This window comes from Dipodomys ordii, unplaced genomic scaffold, assembly GCF_000151885.1.
Source record: "Dipodomys ordii isolate 6190 unplaced genomic scaffold, Dord_2.0 Scaffold118, whole genome shotgun sequence".
Lineage (NCBI taxonomy): Eukaryota > Metazoa > Chordata > Mammalia > Rodentia > Heteromyidae > Dipodomys > Dipodomys ordii.
This window is the reverse complement of record NW_012267334.1, coordinates 1,297,533-1,322,049: the sequence shown is the minus strand read 5'-3', so window position 1 is coordinate 1,322,049 and position 24,517 is coordinate 1,297,533. Positions and strand designations below refer to the sequence as shown.

At 52.7% G+C, this 24,517-nt stretch overlaps 1 protein-coding gene across 1 annotated transcript in view; it reads left to right on the top strand.

Moving 5' to 3' along the window:
* The window catches only part of Camsap1 (calmodulin regulated spectrin-associated protein 1), a 30,647-nt gene extending 6,130 nt beyond the window's left edge, over positions 1–24,517 (top strand). The window contains exons 3-16 of the mRNA XM_013029362.1: positions 715–795; positions 4,182–4,323; positions 11,080–11,219; positions 11,348–11,444; positions 11,772–11,949; positions 13,569–13,660; positions 14,101–14,185; positions 14,593–17,017; positions 18,772–18,908; positions 19,324–19,535; positions 19,655–19,757; positions 20,881–20,996; positions 21,613–21,731; positions 23,601–24,517. Coding sequence (XP_012884816.1) covers positions 715–795; positions 4,182–4,323; positions 11,080–11,219; positions 11,348–11,444; positions 11,772–11,949; positions 13,569–13,660; positions 14,101–14,185; positions 14,593–17,017; positions 18,772–18,908; positions 19,324–19,535; positions 19,655–19,757; positions 20,881–20,996; positions 21,613–21,731; positions 23,601–23,903 — 4,230 coding nt within the window. The 3' untranslated portion in view covers positions 23,904–24,517. The remainder of the gene's footprint in view (positions 1–714; positions 796–4,181; positions 4,324–11,079; positions 11,220–11,347; positions 11,445–11,771; positions 11,950–13,568; positions 13,661–14,100; positions 14,186–14,592; positions 17,018–18,771; positions 18,909–19,323; positions 19,536–19,654; positions 19,758–20,880; positions 20,997–21,612; positions 21,732–23,600) is intronic.

Genomic DNA, 24,517 nt, shown 5'->3' with positions numbered 1-24,517 from the left:
TACAATTGCATGGGCAGGATAATGCGTACATTTCTTACCAAGCATTGCAGCCTCCTCCTTTGTTTACCCTTCCCATCCCTTCCCAGCCTCCCCCCTCCCCCCTACTTTTTGTCTTCTTATTCCTCCTCCTTCTCTTCTGCTTCCTCTTCCTCTTTTTCTTCTTTCTCCTCTTCCTCCTCCTTTATTTTGTGCCAGTACTCCCAGATTTGTCTGCCCCTGTTGGCTTTGAACCACAACCCTTAGGTCTCAGTCTCCTGAGTAGTGACTTTGTAAAGGGGTGTTCAGCTTAAGTTTTACGATTGAATTCTGTTTACTGTGGTCAAGGAAAGTGGGGTTGTGTGGGTTAGATTCTTTGATGGGGGTCTCAGCCACCTCTCTGTGAGCACATTTGTTAGTAGCGTTGGCGAGCAGGTTCTGTGCACATAGTGCTTGTGTGGCCAGGGACAGCTGCTGGACTTGGTGATTCTGCCATGTGATGCAGGACTCACCTCCTCCTGCATTCGGGAGCACACTCATCTCCTGGCAGGGGAGGCTGGCCCAGTGGCTCGTGGCAAGTCTCAGCCACAGAGACCCATTGTTTCTGACTGTAACTGGCCCAGGCTACCAGTGACTCAGCTGAGTTACAGCAGGGGATGTGGGTCTGGTGGTGAAGTGGAGGTTTGGGCACTGATGGGGGAGAGCATTAGTGTTCATAATACATTGTCTTCTCTTTAGGTAAACCTTAAAATGAGAGAGATAACAGAGAAAGAAGTTAAATTGAAACAGCAGTTACTGGAAAGTCCAGCTCATCAAAAGGTAAAGAGTAAATGTAATTTCTCCGGATTACACTAAGTTAATGTTCCTAGTTCTAGAGTTTCGTTTGTAACTACTATGTGATTTACTTGTATTCTTCGAGTCTCTGGGTGGGCTGTTTTGCTGCCTCCATGAGGAGCGAGTGGTCACAGACAGTCTCCGTCTTCCCCGGCAGAGGGGTTGTGGTTGTTCAGCGGTAGGAGGGTGTGGGCTTCTGGGAAGAGCGGGGTGGCTTGTAAGTAGGGGGTCGGATACCTGGCAGAGTGGAAAGGCAGCGAGCAAGGAGGAATTGCCTGGTGCTCATGGTGCCTGTGCGGATCCTGAAATGGCCCTTGAGGTGCAGTGGCTGTGGGTGTCAGTACAGATTGCCTGTGTCTTGGGAAGGTGCACATAGTATGTTCCCTGTTTGGGGCATTGGTCTCTTCCCCGGCATCATTTTTCCTTTGCCTTGGGACTTAGTTTCCCTCAGTTAAGTGGACGTAGTAAGTGCAGACAGGCGCAGCAGGGCTGTCTACATGGGCTTGCACTGGGAAGTGAGGTGCCGCCTCACTTCCTCCGCCGGCCTGCTTAGGTCAGGCCTTGGCAAGTGACTGCCTGGCGTGCACACAGCACACACATGGGCACAGGCCAAACTCCTGAGTCAGATGGAAGTCTTCCTTGGCCCCTGGCCTTGCCCATGTTCTGAGTTATTCTTGGTTCTGCGAAGGAGAGTGTGTGGAGGGATGGGCTCCCTGTTGCCGCAGTGTCCGGAGGGCGTGTGCTCTGGAAAGCCTCTGCTTCCCAGAGGCTGTCCTGCCTCTGCGGTGTGAGCACATGGCCCCGGCGTCCCTTGACCAGCTCTGCTGACCTTCCTCTCACCTTCCTTCCCGCTTCCCGAGCAGTCTCCCTCCAAGTGGTATTGGAAGTTAGTGCCCGTAAGTGACCCAGCTGCCAGCCGCCGTCTGCAGAGACATCCTGTTGCCGTCATACGCTTCCATTCAGATCGCTCGCACCCAAACTAGTTTTCATTTATTTTGTTTGTTTTGTTTGTTTGTTTTTGTTTAAATGTCCACTTTCTCCAGTGTGAGCTATGACCTGGCTGGGCTGAGTGGGCGCTGTAATGTGGCACTTTAGAATCCTTAGCTGGATTTTGCCCAAGCTCTTATTGACTTCTCTTAAGTGATCAGTGTAGTGTAATGATGGGGCATTCTCTTCTTTCTGGTAGACATTGCAAGGACTCTTTATGCTTCATTCTTTTAAGAATGGTATTTAACATGACCTTCCCTGGTACCCCTGTTGTGGGTTCAAGTAGATTTCAGAGAGGGCTTTTGCTGGCTTTTCCAGTTCCCTGGTCCTCCTCCTGTGGCCTCCCTCCCTAGGTTTGTCCAAAGTGGGGAAGTGTGTGTCTGCGCTTCTAGGCTGGGATCTGAGTTTCTCAAGGGTTTCTGGAGTTAAAGGCGAATTTCCACAGATAGGAAAGGAAGTTAAAAATGGATTTGGTTCAGCAGTTTCCCCTTGTGCGCCACCTGGTGGCCCATTTTGGAAGTGGAGCAGTTGCACAGCACTGTAGAAAACACGTTTTCATAGGAGTTTTTGGACACCAGTCTTTCTTAGACTGTGTTGATGTGCCCCTTTGTTTGCCTGGATATTGATGGATCTCCACGACTTGGCTCTGGTAGCGTTTACTTTGGGCTCCTTCCTGAGGGGCTCCTGTGGCATGGCTGCCTATGGCCCATCCGAACCTGACCATGCTTCCTGTTGAAGGCCACCTTGCTTCTCTTTGCCTACTTTAGTGAGAACAAGGAGGAAAACATGTTTAATGAGTAATGACATCTGTTAACATCTTGAGCCCTGAACATGGTCGGGGCAGAGGCTCCCAGAAAACTCGGCTGTCTTATATAAAGGAAGTATGGTTTCAGATGACTTTGGTGAAAACAGATAAAATGTGAGCACCCACAGTGCCGTGACTGTCCTCCCATGGCGTCGGCACACAGGGCATGGAGACAGAGTGGGGTCAAGACTGACAGGCTGTGCCCGAACGCCTTACGGCTAGAGGTTTGGAAACACGGATGAGCAAGGCAGTCATGTGAGACCCTTGGGTCCTGCAGCTCAGTGTCAGCCTGATTTTACCCCACGCCATCCATCTTTACTCAAGAAACCATTTGCTTTACTGCATGACTGCTTGCTCCTGTGTCTGCCATCTCTGTGGAAGCCTGGCCTGGCGCATGCTGTGGTGCACTGCATGCTGGAACCCGTGGACTTTGCACGTGTGGTACAGTATGAGGCGGGTTCTCTGTTGTAGTGCGTGCCATGGAGTCTGAGAAACAAGTTAAAGTGTGTTAGAACTTTTTTAAAAAACATATAACAAGCCTTATCTTTAAATTTGAAAGAATTTTTGGGCTGGTGTGGAGTTCAGTGGTAGATTACTTGCCAAGCCACATGTCAGACTCTGGGTTTGATTCCCGCACTATAAAACAACAACAGGAGATTCGTAAGAAATGTTTTCTGGTAAGCATACTTACTGAGATAGCAACTTGAAGTCCTAGGTTGTTGAGATACTTCTTCAAGTTGGTCTCATCTGCAGAACGCTCAGGACTCCTGAGTCACTGTAAGTGGCTGGTTTTCGTTCTCTGGTTGCACCATGCATGCTCCCTTCGGAGGACACGCAGTACGTTAAAGCAGTACGGGGTGCCGACGCCACAAACAGCAGTGCGGTATGACCTCGAGACGTCTCTGCTGAGCTCCCTGGGGCTGCAGGAGCGGAGCTGGGGGCTGGCAGAGACAGTGTCCAGACACAGGGCTTCCTCCAAGCGTAGCGCTCCGGAGGCTTCAGACGGATCCATGTACACTCAGTTCAGTGGCCTTCCTTCCCACATGCTTTGTTGCAGTTCTTAGAGCCGTTCCTGGTTACAGAAGGAAACAATTTGTCTAACCAAGTTTCTGAACTTTCTCAAACTACATACTAACACTGTCTTGTAGTTTTTTAATGGCCAAGGTTACCACTCATGGTACTTAGCCTGGTATTCCAAGCATTGGATTTTCACCACTTAACTTGTTTCTCATTAGTTTTTAGTGTGTTGGCTTTTGGTAGTATAGCTGTACGTCTGCCTCCTCCTGTGTGTGCCTACCACCACTAGTGCCAGTGTGGCGTTAGACTGGCCCTGGTGGTGCTGGCAGCGAGCTGCTGCCGGGCAGTACGGTGGAGGCACACAGTCTGTCCCTGGACTTGACCGGCCTATGTGTTCTTGGCAGTGAATGTCATGTAGGCACTCGGAACTTTTCCAGGTGATCATAACTGTTCATGTGTCTCTAGGCTCTGTGTGAATTCTTGCTACAGCAGTGTGCCTGTAATGTACATGGGGGTGAAGCGACCTCACACGCAGAGACCATTTTCCTTTTATCAACTGCAGGTCCGCTATCGGCGAGAGCACCCTTCTGCTAGGCAGTCACCCTACTTCCCGTTGTTGGAGGACTTGATGAGAGACGGCAGTGATGGCGCTGCTCTCTTAGCGGTGGTTCACTATTACTGCCCAGAGCAGATGAAACTGGATGGTGAGTGGAGAATGCACCCCTCAACAGCCCTGGAAGGCCAGTGAAAAGCTTCAGTGTGTGCTGAGTGTCCCCAAATCAAAGGGAGCGAGGAGCCCCCGAGCACTGTGTCCGTGGGAGCGCTAGCACAGACCTGCATCTTAGCTAACGCGGATGTTGCCCGTGAATGTATTTGTACTTTACCTGTGTCTCCTCATGAGCCTCCGATTGATTCCAACTCCTAGAACTTAGGTTGTGGATGTGGAAGTCAGTGCTGAGTTCAGTCTGTTTGTAGAGCATTTCTGAATGCCTGGCGTGTGACAGCCCGGTGCCACTCCTGTGACAGCCCTGCCCTCGGGTGCTTCTGGGTGGAGTAAAGATCCACAGGGTCACAGGGCCAGCGGCTCCCAGGGTGCTGGGGACTACAACTGTGTAGGTGCATCTGGAGTGGGCAGGTGGAAGGTTAGCGGTGTGTCCCTGACGAGTGTTCACACCAGAGCGTTGTCTCACACGTCCACCCTGGTGGCTGGGGTAGACTTCCCACTTCAAGAACAGGAGTGCCAGGTCTCACAGATGGTCCACACAAAATCGTCTTATAGATCCAGAGCTGCTCTTGAAAGACAAGGGCGGGTGGGGAGCCCAAGGCTCCAGGAGGGGTACCCACCATGAGTATATGGGCACCTGGGCCTGTCTGTGGGCTTGAGTCTTTATGTTCACCTTGGGGATGGTGTGTGTCAGCCTTTTGGCGAAAGAGTTACGAAGGCTCTCCCTCCGTCCAAGCCAGCTCCCCAGGTGCGATGTCTAGGGGCCAGGAGGGAGTGGGTGGAAGGGAGGCTGAGAGGCAGCTCCCCCACATGGCATAGGAATGCCAGGGGAGAAGGGTAGGGTCTGAGTTTGGGGTAGAGTTTCACTGACCCAGCACTTGCCCAGCATGCACACAGCCCTTCTGAAAGGGAAGGTCTAGGACTAATGACACTGTAAGGATTCTCTCACAGCACTACTGCTGGGAACATTCTAGAAACCATGCTTTGTAAGGAAACAGCCTTTCACTGATTGACAGTGCCACGTCAGGCCTCATACCCAGGTGGGTGGACAAGAACACAGTGTACACCGTGATGGAGGTCCTGGAGGGGAAAGAGGCTGTAAGGAAAAAGGGGTGGCGACCGTGGCTCCTCCTCCACTGCAGCTGTGTCCTTGGCTTCCCCACCTCTCGCTGTCCCGCTGTGGGGGCACTGTCGGGCCCACCATGCAGCTCGCCAGTGCCTATTCAGCATAGCCACCTCGCAGCCCGGCCACTGGGGACAGACTCCATACACGGACAGAACTGCAAGGAGGAGCTGACAGAGCCACACATCACTTCACAGAAACTGACGGAGGAAAAGTGTTTAGGAAGACCATAAAAGACTTGAACACAAAATAAAGCTTGCACCTGTCAGCGTACCAACCATTGTGGCACATGCCTTCCTAAAAAAATAAACCAGGGCTGGCCCTGGCCACTCACACCATAACCTAGCTGTTCAGGAAGGTAAAGTGGTTTGAAGCCAATATGGGGAGGGAAAGTTCATGAGACTCTTACCTCCAGTTAACCACCTCCCCACCCCCACCCCCATAAAAAACTAAAGTTTGAGCCATGGCTCAAGTGGGAATAGCACCCAGGTCCTGAGTTCAAACTCCAGGACTGGCAAAAAAAGGAAAATAAATAAGTACATATGAAAGCCGCTAAGGAAACCCTGACAGATCCCAAAGCATTAGTACATCTCCCTGTGCAGGTTAGAAGTTGGTACATAGGTGTGACCTTTGTCTACACTCCTCTGAAGCAAGAGTGGAGCTGGGACCAGAGACGGCGGCTGTTTGCAGATGTGCCGTGGGCCACAGAGGATGTGAGTGGAGTTGCTCCTTGCGTGCTGCCAGGGCAGCCGCTCTTACCTCTGCTGTTCCTGACATAGCCCAGCCATCGGAAGTAACACTTGGGCACAAATGTTAGCTTACCAGAACTTGCAGGATGGTTGAAGGGGATGTAGTCGGGGTATGTTGCCTCAAGTCCACACTTTGGAATTAATGAATTATGTTTATTGCAATGCATTAGAAAAGAAGTATTGTCAAAGAAAGCTGAAGGAATGGCTGGGCATGGTGGTGCATGCTTGTGATCCCAGCCACATGGGAGAGGCAGGAAGAGCTTGAATTTAAAGCCAGCTACAGCAAAGTTACTATCTAAAAGCAAGAAATGCTGGTGGTATAGCCCAAGTGTTAGAGAGTGCATGTAGCATGCATGAACCCCTAGGCTCAGTCCATAGTACTGCCCCAGACCAAAAATTTGAAAGAGGAAAAAATGCTTATTTCTCTAGTAAAAATCACTTCAAAACAAAGCAGGCAAGCAACTGTGTTGCAAGTCCCATGGTGGATAAAACTTAGACATATCTTCACTCTGAACAGCAGACCCAACTGATGAGAAAGCAGAACGGAAGGGCGAGGTGGCTCACTGCTAGACTCCTGGAGCTGTAAAGTAAAAGCTGTGGCACACTGGTGCCTGGGAGTATCTTTGAAAGTTGCTCTGAAGAGTAGGAAGACTCCAGGTCTCCTCTTTCCTAGCTAGCATGAGGTTGGGGTAGGGTACGCCGTTTGGTGGCCAGCCACCGGGGCAGGACGGAGGAGCGATGCTGGCTCACCTGCGCCGCCAGCCTTCCTCCCAACCAGTCCCCTGCAGCACAGCCCGCTTCCTGATGCTTCTCTCCTGACCACAGAGGACGCGCAGGTGTCCGCAGATCCCGCCGTCTGAGGAAAGCCCTGACCAGAATCAGCACCCCCACCACACAGACAGTGTCAAACAAGATGCAGGGGTGAGAGGGACTGGAAAAGAGTGCGTAGAACACATTGAACTGCTGGGTCTGGAATTACTTCTTAGAGAGGTCCACAGAGGGGTGTGTTTGGTTGTGCCAAAGTGTAAGAATGCACTGAAGAGCTAGAAGACAATTGGAGAAATTGCTCAGAAAATAGACCCCCTCCAAAAAAAAAAGACATGGGAAAGGGTAGAAAATACAGAGGACAGTTATAGGAAGTTAGAAAAAGCAGGAGGATGCAGTCAAGAATTAAAAAAAAAAAAAATAGGGGAATGTCCTAAGGAAGCCAACCTAGATATTGCCACCTGCCCCTGCGGCCAGTGTGATTGTTAAAGCAGGTCACATAGGACAGGCTATGAATCTGTATGATGGCATACACCCCACACACGGTCCTGAGAACAGGACAGTGGCGGAGCCCCTCCTCTTGTGAGAGACTGAGCAGAGTGCTGTCGGCTCCAGGGGACGCCAGCCGGCTCTGTATTACGTCCTCTGGGAAGCACACCAGTGCTCAGGGACCAAGGTGCAGGTAAGGAAGGTGTGCCTCGGAGCTCCCAGCTGGACAGAGGCAGCTGTTCCATCCAGGAAACACAAAAGTTTCTGAAGGAGCACAGGAGAGGTTTTGTGTACCTCCACTATGGAGACAGTCACGTGGTTACTGGCTGGAAGCGCAGATCTGCAGTGTGGCTGCAGGGAGGCCAGTGGGAGGGAGGGAGAGAGGGAGAACAGGGCTCAACTGGAGTAACAGGTGCACACAGTCTGCTCCTCAGTGCAGGTGGAAGCAGGTAGAATATTCTCAGGAGAATGTAGGGCCTCAGGAGAGGGTAGGGTTGGCAGAGGACTTTTTATTACAGTTTAAAAAATCTTATATGGCATTTTTAAAATTTAGTTTTTTTAACTTGTTATTATAAAGAATACGTACAGAAGGTTAGAGTTACACAAGTCAGGTGAGAGAACATTTCTTGTTGGACAGTGTCACCCCTGCCCTCACTCTCCCAGCTTTCCCCTCTTATGTGGCATTTTAATGACTTTGTGTACCTTATTAAGAATTAAAGTATTAGAGTAAGGAAAAAGTAAAAAAATTTTCATGTTTTAAAGAGAATATATAAAACTAAAATTCTTTTAAAGGATTAATCCGACAATCTTTGGCAAAGATCCTAAAAACAGGAAAAGTTGAAGGATATAACAAATGAGATATAAGCACTAATCTAGTAGATAATTCAAGAAAGATGACTGAGATTATTAGTGTGTCATGAACATGTGACGTGTTAGGTGTAACATGTGCAGTTGTCTAACCACAAAGGAAATGGACTCAGGCGTCCAGGACAGCCCTGTGGGCTGGCCTGTCGCTGGCTGTTTTCTCTGGCTCTGAAGGGATTGACAACTTCTGTTGTGTGAACTCCTAGAGAATAGGAAGAGATGGAAGGCGCCCTCGCTCTTTGTGAGAGAGGGCCATTCCCTGGCACTATGAATAGATCACAAGAGGGCAGTGACAGGCTGGCTTTCCAAAAATACTATGTGAAGTATTAAAAGACAAGAATAAAAATGGAACATACTGTAATGGCTGTCTGAATGTGAGTTAGTGACTTGATTTAACGTGACAGTGGTAGGGACCCTAGGCTGCTGCACATGTGCCCCTGACAGACCAGGAGTGACAGTAGAGTGGTTTAGGAGGCCAGACGGAGGGGCCTCCCCCAGCCTGGCTCCTGGCCCCAGGGCTGCTGGGTTCCCTGCTTCATATACAGCATCATCAACTCAGTGTAAATGTCTATTGCAAAGCAGGGAGGTTGGAAAGAACCTGGGAATGAAGTCAGCAAAAGGGATGCAAGAAAAAAAATTAAAATATAAAAGCGAAAATATGTTAAAAGCTGTTAAGAGCAACTGTCTTGACTTACGCTTGTAATCCCAGCTACCTAGGAAGCAGAGATTGGGGAAGATCACAGTTTGAAGCTAGACTGAGCAAAAAGGGAATCAGGACTCTGTCTCAGCAGTTAGGCCTGACACAGTGTGCACACTGGTGATCGCGGCTCTGCAGGAGACCTAATGGAGGACCCTAGTCTGGGCCCACCTGGTCTGACAATGAAACCAGTGTGGCCCAAGTGGTAAGCACCTGTGTAGTAAGCACGAGGCCCTGGGGTCAAACTCAAGACAGCTGTCAGAATAAAGTAGGAAACTTCCTGACAGTGCATGGGAGCAAGAGACTTAAACATTCTTCCTCATGGAGAATCAGAATCCTAAAAATTACAATTTCTTGAGATTGTTCTGTAAATTTATTGCCAGTCCAGTAAATACTTTTGTTTTCACAGAAATTGACCAGTCAAGGGCTGGGAAGCTGGCTTAGTGGTAGAGTACTTGCCTAGCATGCATGAAGCCCCGGGTTCTATTCCTCAGTACCACATACACAGAAAAAGCCAAACTGGTCAAAAAAGGAAAAATAAGAAATTGACCAGTCAACCCAAAACTTGTGTGGAGTAGCAGGGGTCAAGGAGCATCTGAAGAGGGCAGAGGCTTCTCCACAGATTGACTCCCTCAGGCAGAGGCTTCTCCACAGATTGACTTCCTACTGGCTTTCACTCGCCACCATTTCTGGCCTCATTTCTCCTTCAGGAGAGGGCCCTTAGCGTCTACTCTCATAGGTTCTGGGTATCCAAGCTTTTTCCTGGTCATGGCCTGTGTTGGTGTTGAGGTGGTGGCATTGGGCATGGAATCAGTCTGGTGTTGCAAGAGGTCTGTGTGGTGCCTGCCATGCACCAGGCGGTATGAGGGTATGGCCGCTCTCTCCTCTGGAAGACTTAAGTTTGCTTCTTCGTGGGAAAAGGCTTTGGGCTGTGAAGTCTCTTCCCCCCCCCCATTTGTTACTCACCCCCCACAGTTGTCACCCACTCTCGTTCCATCCTCCTTCTCTGGTTTACTAAAGCACTCTGCTGCCCGAAAAGCCTTCTCCTCCATCAGTGGTGGTTTTATTCGTAGGTGGAAGTGTGGGGTTACAACCTCCAAGACTTAGTCAGTGAGTTAAAACCCTTTTCTTTCATCATTTGTTGCCTTGCTGATGTTATTCCAGATGTCAGCCAAGTTACTTTTGGACGATAGGAACTTGGAGGCTTTGCTCTAAATTTGACACTTGCTAAAACGGTGGGCTTTGGTGTGGGAGAGTCACATGGAAGCAGAGACACTACCCTCCACCCAGGAGAGACGCTGCCCAGCATGCTGGTGAGGGGCTTCCGGGACTAAAGCAGCATGCGACCTCCACACCCCCATGTGAGGCAGGAAAGCGCAGACTTCTAAACCCCTGAACGAAGAGCCAGCCCCTTCTTCCCTTTATTGCTAGGGATGGAAGCCAGGGCCTGGTCCAGCAAACATTGTCCTGTACCCAGCCTGGCCCTCCCTGTTCCCTGGGAGGAGCAGCAAGCGCGTGTCCTCAGTGCAGTTGCCTCCCTGGTGTGAGCGGCTGCTGCTGCAGGCTGGGACGCGGGAGGCCCGGGGGCTGCTGCCTGTGCTCTCCAGTCCTAAACTGCCCTGTCCCAGAGTGTGGCAAGGCACTCACCACCTGCTTGGGAGGCCGAGCCGCTCCTGACCTCTGGCCTTGGTGCTTGTGCACTTGTCCCTGCCCCTTCCTTTGCAAATACAGAAATACCCCATGCAGAGTGCTTTCTTTTGTTGAAGGCCGTGGCAGCTGGGCCCTTGGAAACCTGAACCCAGTCTTAAAAATCTCATGTGATTTCTGTTAGTGATGCTTAGTGGAAAATTAAAATTCCCAACTTAGAGATTTTTCTGCTTTTTCCTTGAATGTGTGTCCCTTGTAAAGCTTTACTCTATTTTTTTAAATCTAGCATCATACTCCTCAGTGCCTCCACTCCCTCTGTATAAAATGGTTCCGATCAGAATTCTGTATTTACACACGGAGTGCAAGCGCACTGGGTTCTGACTGTCTGCGTCCATCCATTAGATATCTGCCTAAAGGAGGTGCCCTCTATGGCCGACAGCCTGTATAACATCCGGCTCCTGCGCGAGTTTTCCAGCGAGCATCTGAACAAGTGCTTCTACCTCACCCTGGAAGACATGCTGTACGCGCCTCCCGTGCTGAAGGTGGGCGCACGCCAGCCGCGAGGCCCGGGGTGGAGCAGCGTAGCAGCGTGTGTTTACGATGGCCCGGGGTGGAGCAGCGGAGCAGCGTGTGTTTACGATGGCCTCTTGCTTTTGCTTTTCTGTTTTAGCCAAATGTTATGGTTTTTATTGCCGAGCTCTTCTGGTGGTTCGAGAATGTCAAGCCGGATTTTGTTCAGCCCAGGGATGTCCAGGAGCTGAAGGATGGTGAGTGGCCTCCTGGGGCCTCCGCTGTAGTTTCCTGGCTGCAGCAGCTGTGCACTCATGGGGCCTTGGAAGAGCTGCGTTCTGGCGCCTAGGGCAGATCACCAGCTGGGCTTGCATTTTTGTCTGCTCTTGTAGTCCGGGCTTTGCTTTTTAATTTGGCCTAATACTTGTAGCACTGACACTAACGTTTAACTTGAAACCAATTGTGGGCCAAGTTTGTAAAAGTTGAGTTGTTCTGTGCTTATTGATGCTCCTGGGTTTGTTTCTTGGCATTATGAGTAACTATCAGTATTGTGACTTAGTCTGTAAAAACTGCTGTTTCTGCAGCTAAAACAGTGTTACAGCAGAAGTGCAGCCGGCCTCCCGTCCCTATCTCCAACGCGACCAAACGCAGCTTTCTGGGCAGCCCCGCTGTCATGAGCCCCGCTGACCTGCCGGCACCCAGCCAGCCTGTGGTGGAAGGTGGGCACCGGTACCTCCTCCACCCCGAAGAGCCCGAGTACCTGTGAGTTGCTTATATGTGCTATCCTAGTTCCTTTTTCTTGGTAACTTTTCTTTTTGTCAGTCATGGGGCTTGAACTCTGGGCCTGGGGGCCGTCCCTCAGCTCTTCAGCTCAAGGCAAGTGCTCTACCACTTGAGCTACAGCACCACTTTGGTTTTCTGGTGATTTATTGGAGATAAGAGTCTCATGGACTTTACTGCCTGAACTGGCTTTGAACCAAGATCCTCACATCTCGGCCTCCTGAGGATTACAGGGGTGAGGCTCAGGGTATTTTTTAAGAAGTGATTGTCATCATTAAGAGCTAGTTTTTACGGATATGTGGGCTAGATTGGCACTGAGTGGACGAGAAGATCAGTGGAAACCTGGGATGGAGATAGAGAAGTCTCTCTTCGGATAAACATGAACACATGCTGAGTGAGGGTGGGGCAGGAGCTTGTCTGTGACTCTGTCTGGAATAGATTAACACACCCACTCACACAAATACACTTATGAGATTTTACTGTGCTGAGGATAGAACCCAGGGCCTTGTACATGCTAGGCATGCGCCTCACCACTGAGCCATAGCCCCAGACTGGGAGTTGGTTAGAATGGAAGGTGAGAATGGCACTCAAAAGCCATTTTAAGCCGTGCCTGCAGCTGAGTGACTGCCTGAGACCCGAGGCTAAGGAACTGTCGATGTCTGGGTGGGGGAGGGGGGCACCGGCAGTGTTGGGCTGCAGGAGGAAAGACTAGGCAGAGGCCTGAGAAGCTGCTGGGGCAGTGCTGTGGAGAGGCTTGGTGTCTTCTGTGTGGGCAAGAACCAGTGGCACTTCCCTGGAGCGGCAGTGGCTACAGTGGCTCAGCCCCGGACCAAAGTGGGTTGTTGGGCAGTGCTGGTGTTTGAGGGCAGAGCTAGGGGGCCGGGGCCCATGCGGCACTTGCAGAGCACACGTGGGAGCAGAGTTGACGTTAAGCAGAATCGGTGTGACCAGGCTGACCTCTGTGACTGGTTTTCCTGTCACTGAGTTGTAAGGACTTCTCATTGCCCCTTCTCTTCTGCTCTGGTTTTAGTGAATGTGGCATGTACCACATGGACGCTATGCCGTGGTTTGTGACGTTTGTCTATAGACAAATGTGTGGGGTTCCCCTGCTCTGCCCGGCCCCCTGGGCTCCCCGCACCTCCCCCTTCTTTGCTCTCCTTAGAGGCACACGTGCTAGCTGTGGTCAGGATGCCGAGTGTGAGCCTCTCCAGCCTGCCCTCACCTTGCTCCTTGTCCTGGCCCCCGTGGCCACCCCACTTGTGCGCGGGCTTCCTGCGGGGTGCCTGGGGCTTGCACGCTGTGGTGGCGGTGCTCAGTGGCCACACTGCTGAGCCCATCGGTGCTGCAAGAACAATTGGTTTTCCTACTTTCATTTTTATTGCTCAGAAGGTAGTCTTGAATTTTGTTTGGAAATTGGAAACCGGTTTGTGTCCCACACTATCACCAGAAGTCAGCATGTTCCCCTGCTTGCAGCCTTTGTATTTTTTATCAATTTTATAGAAATGAATTCTTAGAGCCTTGGGAGTTGCTCCCGGCTCAGGAGGAGGTCGCGGCTGGCTCTGTTGTTTCATGCTTTCCTTTCCAATTCTCTCTCCATTTAGTGGGAAAGGAACTTCCGCCTTTAGCTCTTCCCACCCTCTATTGCCACTGAGGCAGAAGCAGCAAAAAGCGGCACAGGCAGAGGACGCCCCGGGTGAGTGTGGCACCCTCTTCTTCCCCTTTCGTTACAGCCTTCCTAGGGTTTACTAAAATAGTACACCCCAGTTCAGTTTTTATTCTGACATAGTCTTTTCAGTTATCAATAGCAGAATCAATTTTCATCTATATTGCTGTGGCTTTAGAATGTGAGAATGTTAACAAAATCTAAGAAGCCTTGCGTAGTATACACGGAAATGCCGGGGTGAGAACTTACGCAGTGAAATGGTGACGTGAAGTTCTTTACTGTTAGTGCAAACGATTGCTACTATACCATGCATTACTTTCCACTTGGATTACTCAGAGCTGTGTTGTCTTGATGATCTGCAGTTTCGTGGACAGAGTCAGGATTCATCTGCTGGGGAAATGGTTATTGCGGAAAGGCTTTCAGGCTCACACTTGGTTACTTAGCACGGAATGTTTTTTCTTCTTGTGCAGATCAGCGGCATCGATCTAACTCTTTAACCCGAGTCGATGGTCAGCCTCGAGGTGCAGCGATAGCATGGCCAGACAAGAAAAACAGGTGATTCTCTAGAGGAGCCCTGGGAGCCCGCAGGGTCAGAGGCCCTCTCCCTGCCCCACACGGCCAGCACACGATGCCCTGCCACCTGAGTTCTCTCGTGGGGGCAACTGGGTTTCCCCAGAGACCACGTTACTTGGGTGGCAGCACGGGGAGTCAGATGTTGCATTTCGCATGGTGAACAATGGCTCTGGTGTCCCCAGTCACTTGTAAGGGGGTGTTCAAAGAGGTCCTGGGACCAGAATGCTTGAACATCACTGAACTGAAATCACCTGTGGTTTTCTTACGTCTCACGTGTCGGGCATTTGTGTTCGCTCTTCCTGACTGGAATTTCCTCCCCTCCTCAGGCCGTGTTGAGGCTGGCTCGTGGATACGTAGTATATCCTGTGGCTTTTTTCTCCCTGTTTCAGGCCTGTGTCCCAGCCAACACCTTTTGCTCTCCACCATGCTACAAGCTGTGACGTGGACCCCAGCTCCGGTGACAGCATCAGCTTGGCCCGTTCCATCAGCAAAGACAGCCTGGCATCCAACATCATCCACCTGACCCCACACAACCAGCCTGACCCCGCTGCTGGCAAGAGTGACGGAAGGAGCCTCCTGAGCAATGTCAACATGGACGATGAGGAGGAGGAGCTGGTGGCCATCATCAGGACGGACGTGTCTCCCCAAGGTGGTGACCCGGAGGCCCCACGGGCCTCGCCTCGGACGCTAGGCCTGATGGCCACTGCCAGGTCTCCCCTGAGGCCGGCAGACACCTTGGAGAGTAAGTCCGATAGTTTCTTCCTAGAGCCTCTGATGCCAGCAGTGCTGAGGCCAGCGAAAGAGAAGCAGGTGACTACGAAAGAGGACGAACGTGGGGAAGGGAGGCCCCGGGGGGCCCCAGCCAAGAGGGCTGTCGAGGGCACCCAGCCTCTGGTGCGGAAGAAAGCGGCCAGCAGCCACGGCGGTCGTGACTTGAACAGGACTTTCACCCCGATTCCTTGTTCAGAACTTACTGCGAGCGTCGACCCCGCTGAGGAGGCATCACGGTTATCAGAAGCCACAGGAGAAGTGCATGGGGGGCCTGTGGCTGCTGGTGGATTCGATCCCTTCCCTCAGAGGCAGGCTGATGGCTTCTTCCTTCATGTAGGCAGGACTGACGAGGACACAGAGGGGAGGTTATACGTGAGCTCCCAGAGCCCCAGCTCCCACGACTCAGAGCCGTGGACGATCTTGAGGCAGGACTCGGACTCTGATGTGGTGGATGTGGACGATGCTGAGCAGGAGTTCCTGGGGGAGGACCGCGCGGTTCTGCTTCCCAGATACACTGGCGAGGAAGAGTCGGCCAAGCTGCAAGAGGATATGAAGGTAAAGGAACACGAAGATAAGGACGACGCCAGCGGCCGCTCGAGCCCGTGTCTCAGCACCACCTCTCAGCTCAGCAGCATGTCTGTGGCAAGCGGCAGTGTGAAGATGACCAGCTTCGCGGAGCGCAAGCTCCAGCGCCTCAACAGCAGCGAGACCAAGTCCAGCACCAGCAGCTCCCAGAAGACCACGCCAGACGCGTCGGAGAGCTGCCCGGCGCCTCTGACAACCTGGAGGCAGAAGAGGGAGCAGAGCCCCACTCGGCACAACAAGGACCCTGCCAGCCTGCTGGCATCCGAGCTGGTCCAGCTGCACATGCAGCTGGAGGAGAAGCGCAGAGCCATCGAAACCCAGAAGAAGAAGATGGAGGCGCTGTCGGCGCGACAGCGCCTGAAGCTGGGCAAGGCTGCCTTTCTGCACGTGGTGAAGAAGGGCAAGGCCGACGGCACCCCGCAGCCCCTGCGGCCCGAGCACTTCACCAAGGAGTACACGCAGCACAATGGCGAGGACGTGGGAGACGCGGTGGCTAACGCGGAAGGCTTTCTCAAGGAAGAGCAGAGAGAGGCCAGTGAGGGTCCAGATGTGGACAGAGAAAGCTTGACGTTTGCCCAGCTTCATAAGCCCAAAGACCCCTCGGCTCTGCCTGATGTAGAGATGCACAGGGCGCTCTCTGCTGCTCTCCTTGAGGACAGTGTGGAGGAGGAGGTGGTGGTGGACGTGAGCGAGGGTGACCTGTCCATCGAGAAGCTGAGCGAGACCATCAGCACGCTGCAGCAGGCCATACTGAAGATCTCCCAGCAGCAGCAGCAGCTCCTCCTGAAGTCCCCAGCGGTGCCCGTGCCAGGCTCCAAAAATCACTCCCAGGACCAAAAAGTAAAGGCCCCTGTCCACTTCGTTGAGCCCCTGTCCCCCACCGGAGCGACTGGCCACCGCAAACCACCCCGGCTCGGCCAGGGCCGAAACTCACGTTCGGGAAGGCCAGCTGAGCTGAAGGTTCCAAAAGACAGGCAGCCGGCCTCCTCCCGGAGCAAAACCCCAACACCCAGTGTGGAGACGCTCCCACACCTGCGATCTTGTCCCCCAAGCAACCACCCACGGACGCCCTCTGACCCAGGTGTGGACAGTGTCACAGACTCTGGTGGGAACCCCTCTGAGAAGCATCTCTTTGACAGTTACAGGCTCCACGATGAAAGCAACCAGCGGGCATTGGTTCTGCCCTCCTCCAGAGATGCTAATGTGCTCTCGGAGCAGGGGACCTGCCAGGAGGGCTTGGACGCAAGCGTGAAAGAGGCGGGGCTCAGTGTCTCGGCCGTCCTGGGCAAAGAGAATGTCCTTGTGGAAGAGCCCCTGAAGAGCAAGGCCAGCCTCATCGAAGTGGACCTTTCAGACCTGAAGGCCCCCGATGAGGATGGCGAGCTGACGGGCCACGAGAGCTCCGTGGTGCTCGTCGGCGACGGCGACCAGAAGCCTGTGGTTGGCTTCTTCTTCAAGGTAAGCAAGTCCGGAGTGCCTCTGTCTAGGGCCTGGGAGGCCAAGAACAGGAGAATTGCAGTTGGAGGCCAGCTGGGGCAGGAAAGTTCACGAGACCCTTTTCTTAACCCACAGTTGGGTACAGCTGGGTGCACCTGTCATGACGGGCTAAGATTGGGAGGAATCTCTGTGAGACTCCACTTCCACGTAAGGAAGCTGTGTGGTCCTGTGCCCGTGATGTAGCGATGCAGGAAGCCAAGTAGGTGGGTGGTAGCTCAGGCTGTGCCCGGGCAGGGGGAAGACCTTACCTCAGAACACCAGGGCTGGCATCGCTCAGTGCTACCATGCTGGCACAGCACTTGTCCTGTCCCCACTCCACAAGATACTTCCAGAACAAGCCAGTCTGTGGCTGCGGGCATGCCTACCACAAGGCCTCACCTTGCCAAGAATAGCCACAGTTGTGGGTAGAACACCGAGGCATGACTTGACCAGTACAGCTTTTCTCTTAGACCTGAAGCTTGAGTTTCATGTAGTTTTCTTGTTTTGCCTAACGTTTTTCTTTAATGGGGTTTCAGCCATTAAAAAATATAAAAATTGGTATGCCGGGTGCCGATGGCTCACGCCTGTCATCCTAGCTACTCAGGAGGCTGAGATCTGAGGATCACAGTTCAAAGCCAGCTTGGGCAGGAAAGGCCATGAAACTCTTGTGTCCAATAAACCACTCAGAAAACCATAAGTGGTGCTGTGGCTCAAGTGGTTGAGTGCTCACCTTGAGCTGAAGAGCTGAGGCCCCGAGTTCAAGCCCCATGACCAACATACATACATACATACATAAAAATTGGAGCTGGGAATATGGCTCAGTCAGTGGTAGACTGCTTGCCTAGCATGCATGAAGCCCTGAGCTCGATTTCTTAGTACCACATATACAGAAAAAGCCAGACATGGCACTGTGGTCTAGTTCCCAAAAATGGTGCAAAAAATACCTGGCTGAGATCTGGCCAGGGCAGAGGTTTGCTGTCAGGTGTCTGGCATCAGTCCCGGCAGACAGAAGCTTTAGGGGTGTCTTTGCTGTGTCATGCACGTTCCATTCTTCTGTAGAGATGAAGGCGGCGTGAGCTGGGCTTAGCTTGTGGCTGGCAGGGTTTGGTCTCCGGACGCTCTACACACGGGCTTCGGCTCACACAGACTGTGCGCTCCCATGAACACAGTGCTGGCTGTGGCCCGTACTGTGGAAAGATGCATAGTGCTTCAGACAAACTGCACTTGAGATGAGGTGTTTGGAAACTTAGACAACTTAGTGCCTTTTAGATTAGCATGGCTTCTTTTTTTATTGTTTTGCGTTCAAGAAAGGTATTTTGCATTCATGGTTTGAAAAGAAGAAAAACCGGGTGCTGTGGCTCCCGCCTGTCATCCTAGCTACTCCAGAAGCTGAGGTCTGAGGACCGTGGTTCAAAGCCAGCCTGGGCAGGAAAGTCTGTGAGACTCTTAGCTCCAATGAGCCACCCCAAAATGAGAAGTGTCCCTGTGGCTCAAAGTGGTAGAGTGCTGGCTTTGAGAGGAAAAAAAAAAAAGCTCTGGGACAGCACCCAGGCCCTGAGTTCAAGCCCCGTGACCAACAGAAAATGAAGAAGAAAAGCTGTGGACCAGCCACACGCTAGGACCTTCGGAGTGTGCTGACATGGGTGCTGACATGGGTGCTGGCCGGCTGGCCGGCTGGCCGGCTGGGGTGTCATTCCAGTGCTTCACTCTCACAGTGAGGGGACCCTACTTTGTAGGATGAGCAGAAAGCGGAGGATGAGCTGGCCAAGAAGCGGGCGGCCTTCCTCCTGAAGCAGCAGCGGAAGGCCGAGGAGGCCCGCGCTCGCAAGCAGCAGCTGGAGGCCGAAGTGGAGCTGAAGCGTGACGAGGCCAGGTAGCCCTGTCCTCTCCCCCCAGTGCCCGGGGGAGCAGGCTGGCTGCAGAGGGAGCAGGGGTGGCTGAGGCCGGCGGGCATGTCCCCGTCACAGCAGTCTCTCCTGGTCATCTCCTTTTGCTCCTCAGGCCTGCGGTCTCCTTTCGCCACTGCTAACCACGAGTAAAGTCTGTGAGGCTCTCTTGCGTCCTCCCCCCCCCCCCAAATGGTTTCCAGTTCCCAGCTGTACTTAGTCACCATTGTAATGCTGGGAACAAGATATTATGACACAGTCACACCTGCCCCCCTGGGTCTGCCAGGAGACCCTAGGAACAGGGCTGGGGCTGGGGCATCGGGGCGTGGGAGTGGGGCTGGTGGTTTGATCTCTGGAAGAGCCCTTCCAGCACTGCCTCTCATGAACCCATTTTGCTCTCAGGCGTAAGGCAGAAGAAGACCGAATACGGAAGGAGGAGGAGAAGGCCCGGCGGGAGCTCATCAAGCAGGAGTACCTGAGGAGGAAGCAGCAGCAGATCTTAGAGGAGCAAGGACTTGGCAAACCGGCCAAGTCCAAGCCCAAAAAGCCAAGGCCAAAGTCTGTGCATCGAGAAGAATCCTGCAGCGACTCAGGAACCAAGTGCCCCTCCACCCGTAAGGGGCACTTTATCTGAGCGAGGCGGGAAGGGGGTGCTGGAGTGCGCATGCATCCGGGGTGCAGGGAGGGGCCGGGTGGATCTGTTGAAAGCTTTGCCTGACCCTTGTCCCTGCAGCCGATAACTTGAGCCAGACTCATTCCGGCTCCAGCCTGTCCCTGGCCTCTGCAGCTACTACGGAGCCTGAGAGCGTTCACTCGGGGGGCGCCCCTTCGCATCGGTGAGTGCCCGGCGGCCCCTCGGGGCACCGAGTTCCGAGTGGGGATGGAGGAGTATCTTGCTGCTTTTCCCGAGATATCATCAGACCTAGATAGCTGCTCATTTTTCAAGCTATTGTGAATTTTTTTTTTTTTTTGGTTTCTTCCTTGGCCTACTCATTTTTTGTCAGATAGCAAAGGTACTGATTTTCCTTTAAGAAAAATAAAAGACTGTTGTTTATTGTGCCAGACTTGGGGCTGTTTAACTCAGGGCCTGGCTGCTGTCCCTGAGCTTTTTTGCTCAAGGCTAGTAGTGGTCTGCTACTGAAGCCACAGTTCTGGTTCCAGCCCTTTGGTGGTTAATTGGAGATGAGAGTTTCACGGACTTTCCTGCTTGAGCTGGCTTTGAACTGAGATCCTTAGATCTCAGTCTCTTGAGTAGTTAGGATTACAGGTGTACGCCACTGTGCTTGCAGTCACCTTTTTTACTCTGGGCTTTAAGAGGCCCTGTCTAGCCCTGAGGCCTGGCCCGCTCCTGTGAATTGTTGGCCTTTTGTCCTAATAGGGCCACCCCTAATAGGCCCTCACCCTTGCCCGTCCTGTCGAACTCACCCACGCCCTGGTGTTCTCTCTGAGCCCTGGCCGTCCCGTCACCACCGTGTTTCCTGCCTCTTGTCCCCTGGTTTCTTGTCCTCTGGGCTTTTCAAGGACTCCCACTGGAACCTGGGCCTGTCTGACCAGTTACCCACCTGGGTCCCCCATTCCTGTCTGCCCTGAAAGTGGGGTCAGCTTAAAGTCAGCGCTTGTGTTGGGGCTTTTAGCCCTGGCATCTGTGTGCATGGTGGAGGCTCCCTGAGGGGACGGGCGCCAGCGAGCACCTGAGGTGAGGCCACAGTGCCCTCACCCCCTGGTCTGCTGTCTGCTGGACCTCCAGTGGCTATGGCGCCTGCGCCCTCGGTGAAGGCTGGTGGGGCAGAATGCTGTGGAGGTGCGGACCCCCTCCGCCTCGCATCATGGCGGCCTTGCTCTGCGTGCTCTGCCGGAGCGCCCACGAGCCGCCAGCCTGAGCGCTTGCCCCAGCAGCAGCCAGGGGCTGGCGTGGTGGGAAGTGTGGCTTGTGTCTCTACTGTCCTTCTCTGCTCACAGAGTGGAGTCCTTGGAAGCCCTGCCCATCCTGAGCCGCAACCCGAGCAGGAGCACGGACCGAGACTGGGAGACGGCATCTGCAGCTTCCTCCCTCGCCTCTGTGGCTGAGTACACAGGTGACGCACACACACGCTCCTTACACGGGTGACAGCACGCACATGCGCATGCTTCTTACACGGGGGGTGGCAGGTGCACACACGTGCCCCTTGCACAGGTGGCACACGAAGCGCACTCTTCTCACATGGGCGACTGTGCACGCGCTTCTAGAGGGGGTTATCTGCAGCAGCCAACTACCTTGGTGTTTGCTCTTTGGAATGTCCTTAACTGGGGCTAACTGGTATTTTTCTAGTTCTTTGAGTGGAAAGCTGTGTGTGACTGCTGGTGGCCACCGGGGGGCACTGGAGAGCCTCTCCCCACCACTGCCCCCACTGACCTCCGAGCCGTGCTCGTGGCAGGACAGCTGTGCCTCCTTAGAAGTATTGGCTGTGCTTGTCATTTTTATAGTCATGAACCGAGAACGTGGACACACTTAGTTACCTTAGTCCTTTATTGTTTAACATTTATAACTGGAAACTTTCTCAGCTAGCTTTGAAGTGGTTTGTATTGCTCATTTCAAAAAAGCATGATTATCTGTGATTGAGCCTTTCCATTTTTTGGTTTTGAGAAATCATTGCTTTTGTGTGTGTTTATGTTTTATAACTAATATTGCAAATCTTGGCCTGGTTTCTTTAGGTCCTAAGCTCTTTAAGGAACCCAGTAGCAAATCAAACAAGCCAATTATTCATAATGCTATATCCCACTGCTGTCTGGCTGGAAAAGTGAATGAACCTCACAAGAACTCCATATTGGAGGCAAGTACCAAATTTCATCATAACATTTTTGTGTGAAATGAAAGGTGTTCATAGATGATGAGTTCCGTTGGAGTGTTCTCTTTCTCTTATTTTAAGTTGTCCTGTTCAGTAGCTACTGGATGTGGAGGAGAAGAGGACCTTATTCTAATTATGGGCAGTGTTCACTGGGCATGGGGGCTGGATGGCCCAAAGAAGAGTGGCGCTTCACAGGAAGGTGCGCTGTGGCTGCCCACGCTGCTGCTCAGGGATAGAGCCAGGTCCTCCAGGCAGTTCCTTCCTGCCCAAGGGTGTGGGCCCACATGGGGCGAAGGTGACAGGAGGTGACGTCCCCAGCTGAGGTCGGAGTGGGGGTGCAGATTTTGCAAGGCTGGAATATGAATGCAAGTGCAGAACACGGGGAGGTAGTTGGACAATCGACACAGTGTGGCTGGAGAGGGAAGGGCCCGGTGGCCCAGCGCTAGGCGTAGGGCAGGTGACATGCTGGTTGTCTTTGGTGTATTCTCTTACCTTCCCAGTGTATCCGCTGCTGGAGTGGTGTCTGACTTTTGTCCCTTTGGGTTTTTTGTCTGTTTGCTTTGTTTTTTGGTGCCAGTACTAAGGCTTGAACTTGTCTTCACTCAGCTTTTTTTGCTCAGGGCTAGCACTGTACCACTTGAGCATGCCTCTAGTCCAGCTTTTTTTTTTTTGGTCCGGTCGTGGGGCCTGAACTCTGGGCCTGGGCGCTGTCCCTCAGCTCTTCAGCTCAAGGCTAGCGCTCTACCACTTGAGCCACAGCGCCACTTCCGGTTTTTTTTTCTGCTATGTGGTGCTGGAGAATCGAACCCAGGGCCTCGAGCATGCAAGGCAAGCGCTCTACCACTGAGCCACCTTCCCAGCCCTCTAGTCCAGCTTTTACACTGGTTAATTGAAGATGGAGTCTTAGACCTTGTTACTTGGGGTGTTTTGTTGGTTGTGGGCCTTGAACTCCGGGCCTAGGCACTGTCCCTCAGCTCTTCAACTCAAGGCCAGCACTCTACCATTTGAGCCAGAGAGCCACTTTAGTTTTCTGGTGATTAATTGGAGATAAGAGTCTCTCGGACTTTGCTGCCCAGGCTGGCTTTGAACCACAATCCTCAGATCTTGGTCTCCTTAGTAGCTAGGATTATAGGTGTGAGCCACCAGCGCCCTGCTGCTTGGAGTGGTTTTGAACCATGATTCTCAGAATATAACCTCCTGAGTAGGTAGAATTACAGGCCTCGAGCCACCCGTGCCTGGCTTGCTTTTGTCACCATAAGGAGAAGATGGTGGACTTACCAAATGGAAAGATCTGGAAGGTGGTTAGGATTTGCTATGCCTTTCCCAGTTGGAAGCCTTAAGTCAGCGATGAGGAGAAAGGAAGCTTCATCATCTAGTGAGGGTGCTGACAGCTGACTCCTCCGGGCCCACCCTGCGAGTGTGTAGGACAGCGCCAGGGGCCGCGGGGGCCGCTGTGCCATTTTCCCTTCTCTTGAACGTGGGGAGAGTGCAGTGCTGGCCATGTGGCAGCTTGCGTGTGACGTGTGGGATGCTGCCTTCTCCCGCCCTCCGCAGCCCAGCACGGCCTTGCATTCCTGCCACCCGCGGGGCCTGGGCTGGCGGCTCATGGCTCTGTTTCCCTGACCACTTCATATTAGAGGTGCTTTTTTCCTTTCTCACCTGAACTTAGGTAAGGTCTCCATTAAATGGATACACCCTGATTGCCCAACATAGGAGACCATAGTTGATGTGTTAACGGCTTTCCTTACAAGGAGGTACCTGCCTGGATGCTCGCCAGGCCTGGTTCAGCAACCCCTGCACGGGGGGGGGGGGGGGGGGTGTGATGGCCATGTGTTTCTGTCTCTCCTGATGCAGGAGCTGGAGAAGTGTGACGCCAACCACTACATCATCCTGTTCCGCGACGCCGGCTGCCAGTTCAGGGCGCTTTATTGCTACTACCCCGACACCGAGGACATCTACAAACTCACCGGCACGGGGCCAAAGAGCATCACCAAAAAGATGATTGACAAGCTATACAAATATAGCTCAGACCGAAAACAGTTTAACCTAATCCCAGCCAAGACCATGTCTGTCAGTGTGGACGCACTCACGATCCATAACCACCTGTGGCAGCCCAAGCGGCCCGCAGTGCCAAAGAAGACCCAGACTCGAAAGTGACGCAGCTACAGGCACCTGTGGGGACACGCCGATGGCATCGTATTTATTATTCTCACCCTTGGGTACGAAGTGTGCAGAGTCACAGACCTGTTTGACCAGAAGTCCTTCCTTCCTCTCCCCACCCCCCCTGGCAGGGCTGTGGGGCAGGGAATGGGGGGGCAGACACAGGCTCCAGTGGGTGGCCATGAGTGCCCTGCTGCTGGGAGGCCTCGGCTGAGGGCCGCAGGGCAGCATGGTCCTGGGCCTCCTCTCCCCTACTTGAATTCTTCAGGATAAGATAATGTGATCTGCTCTCTGCGCACCCCCCCTCCCCCGCCCTGCGCACCCTGTTTGCACATTGCCCGGTGCCCCACGTTGGCTCCTCATTGGCCAGCTGCGCCATTGGTGATTGCAGGGCCAGGGCCTCCTCTTGGGTCAGAGTGTTTGAATGTCTTCGTAAAAGGAGTTCTTATGGAAAACCTTTTTCATTTGAAATTGTATGATATTTATTGACTGTGTCTACTGCCAACCTTTATAAACACTCCTAAGATTTCTGAAAAAAATCCTTGTTCCTTGCTGCTCAGAAAAAGTTTACCGAAAATATGAGTTCACTAAAGGCACTGAAATCTGAAAAG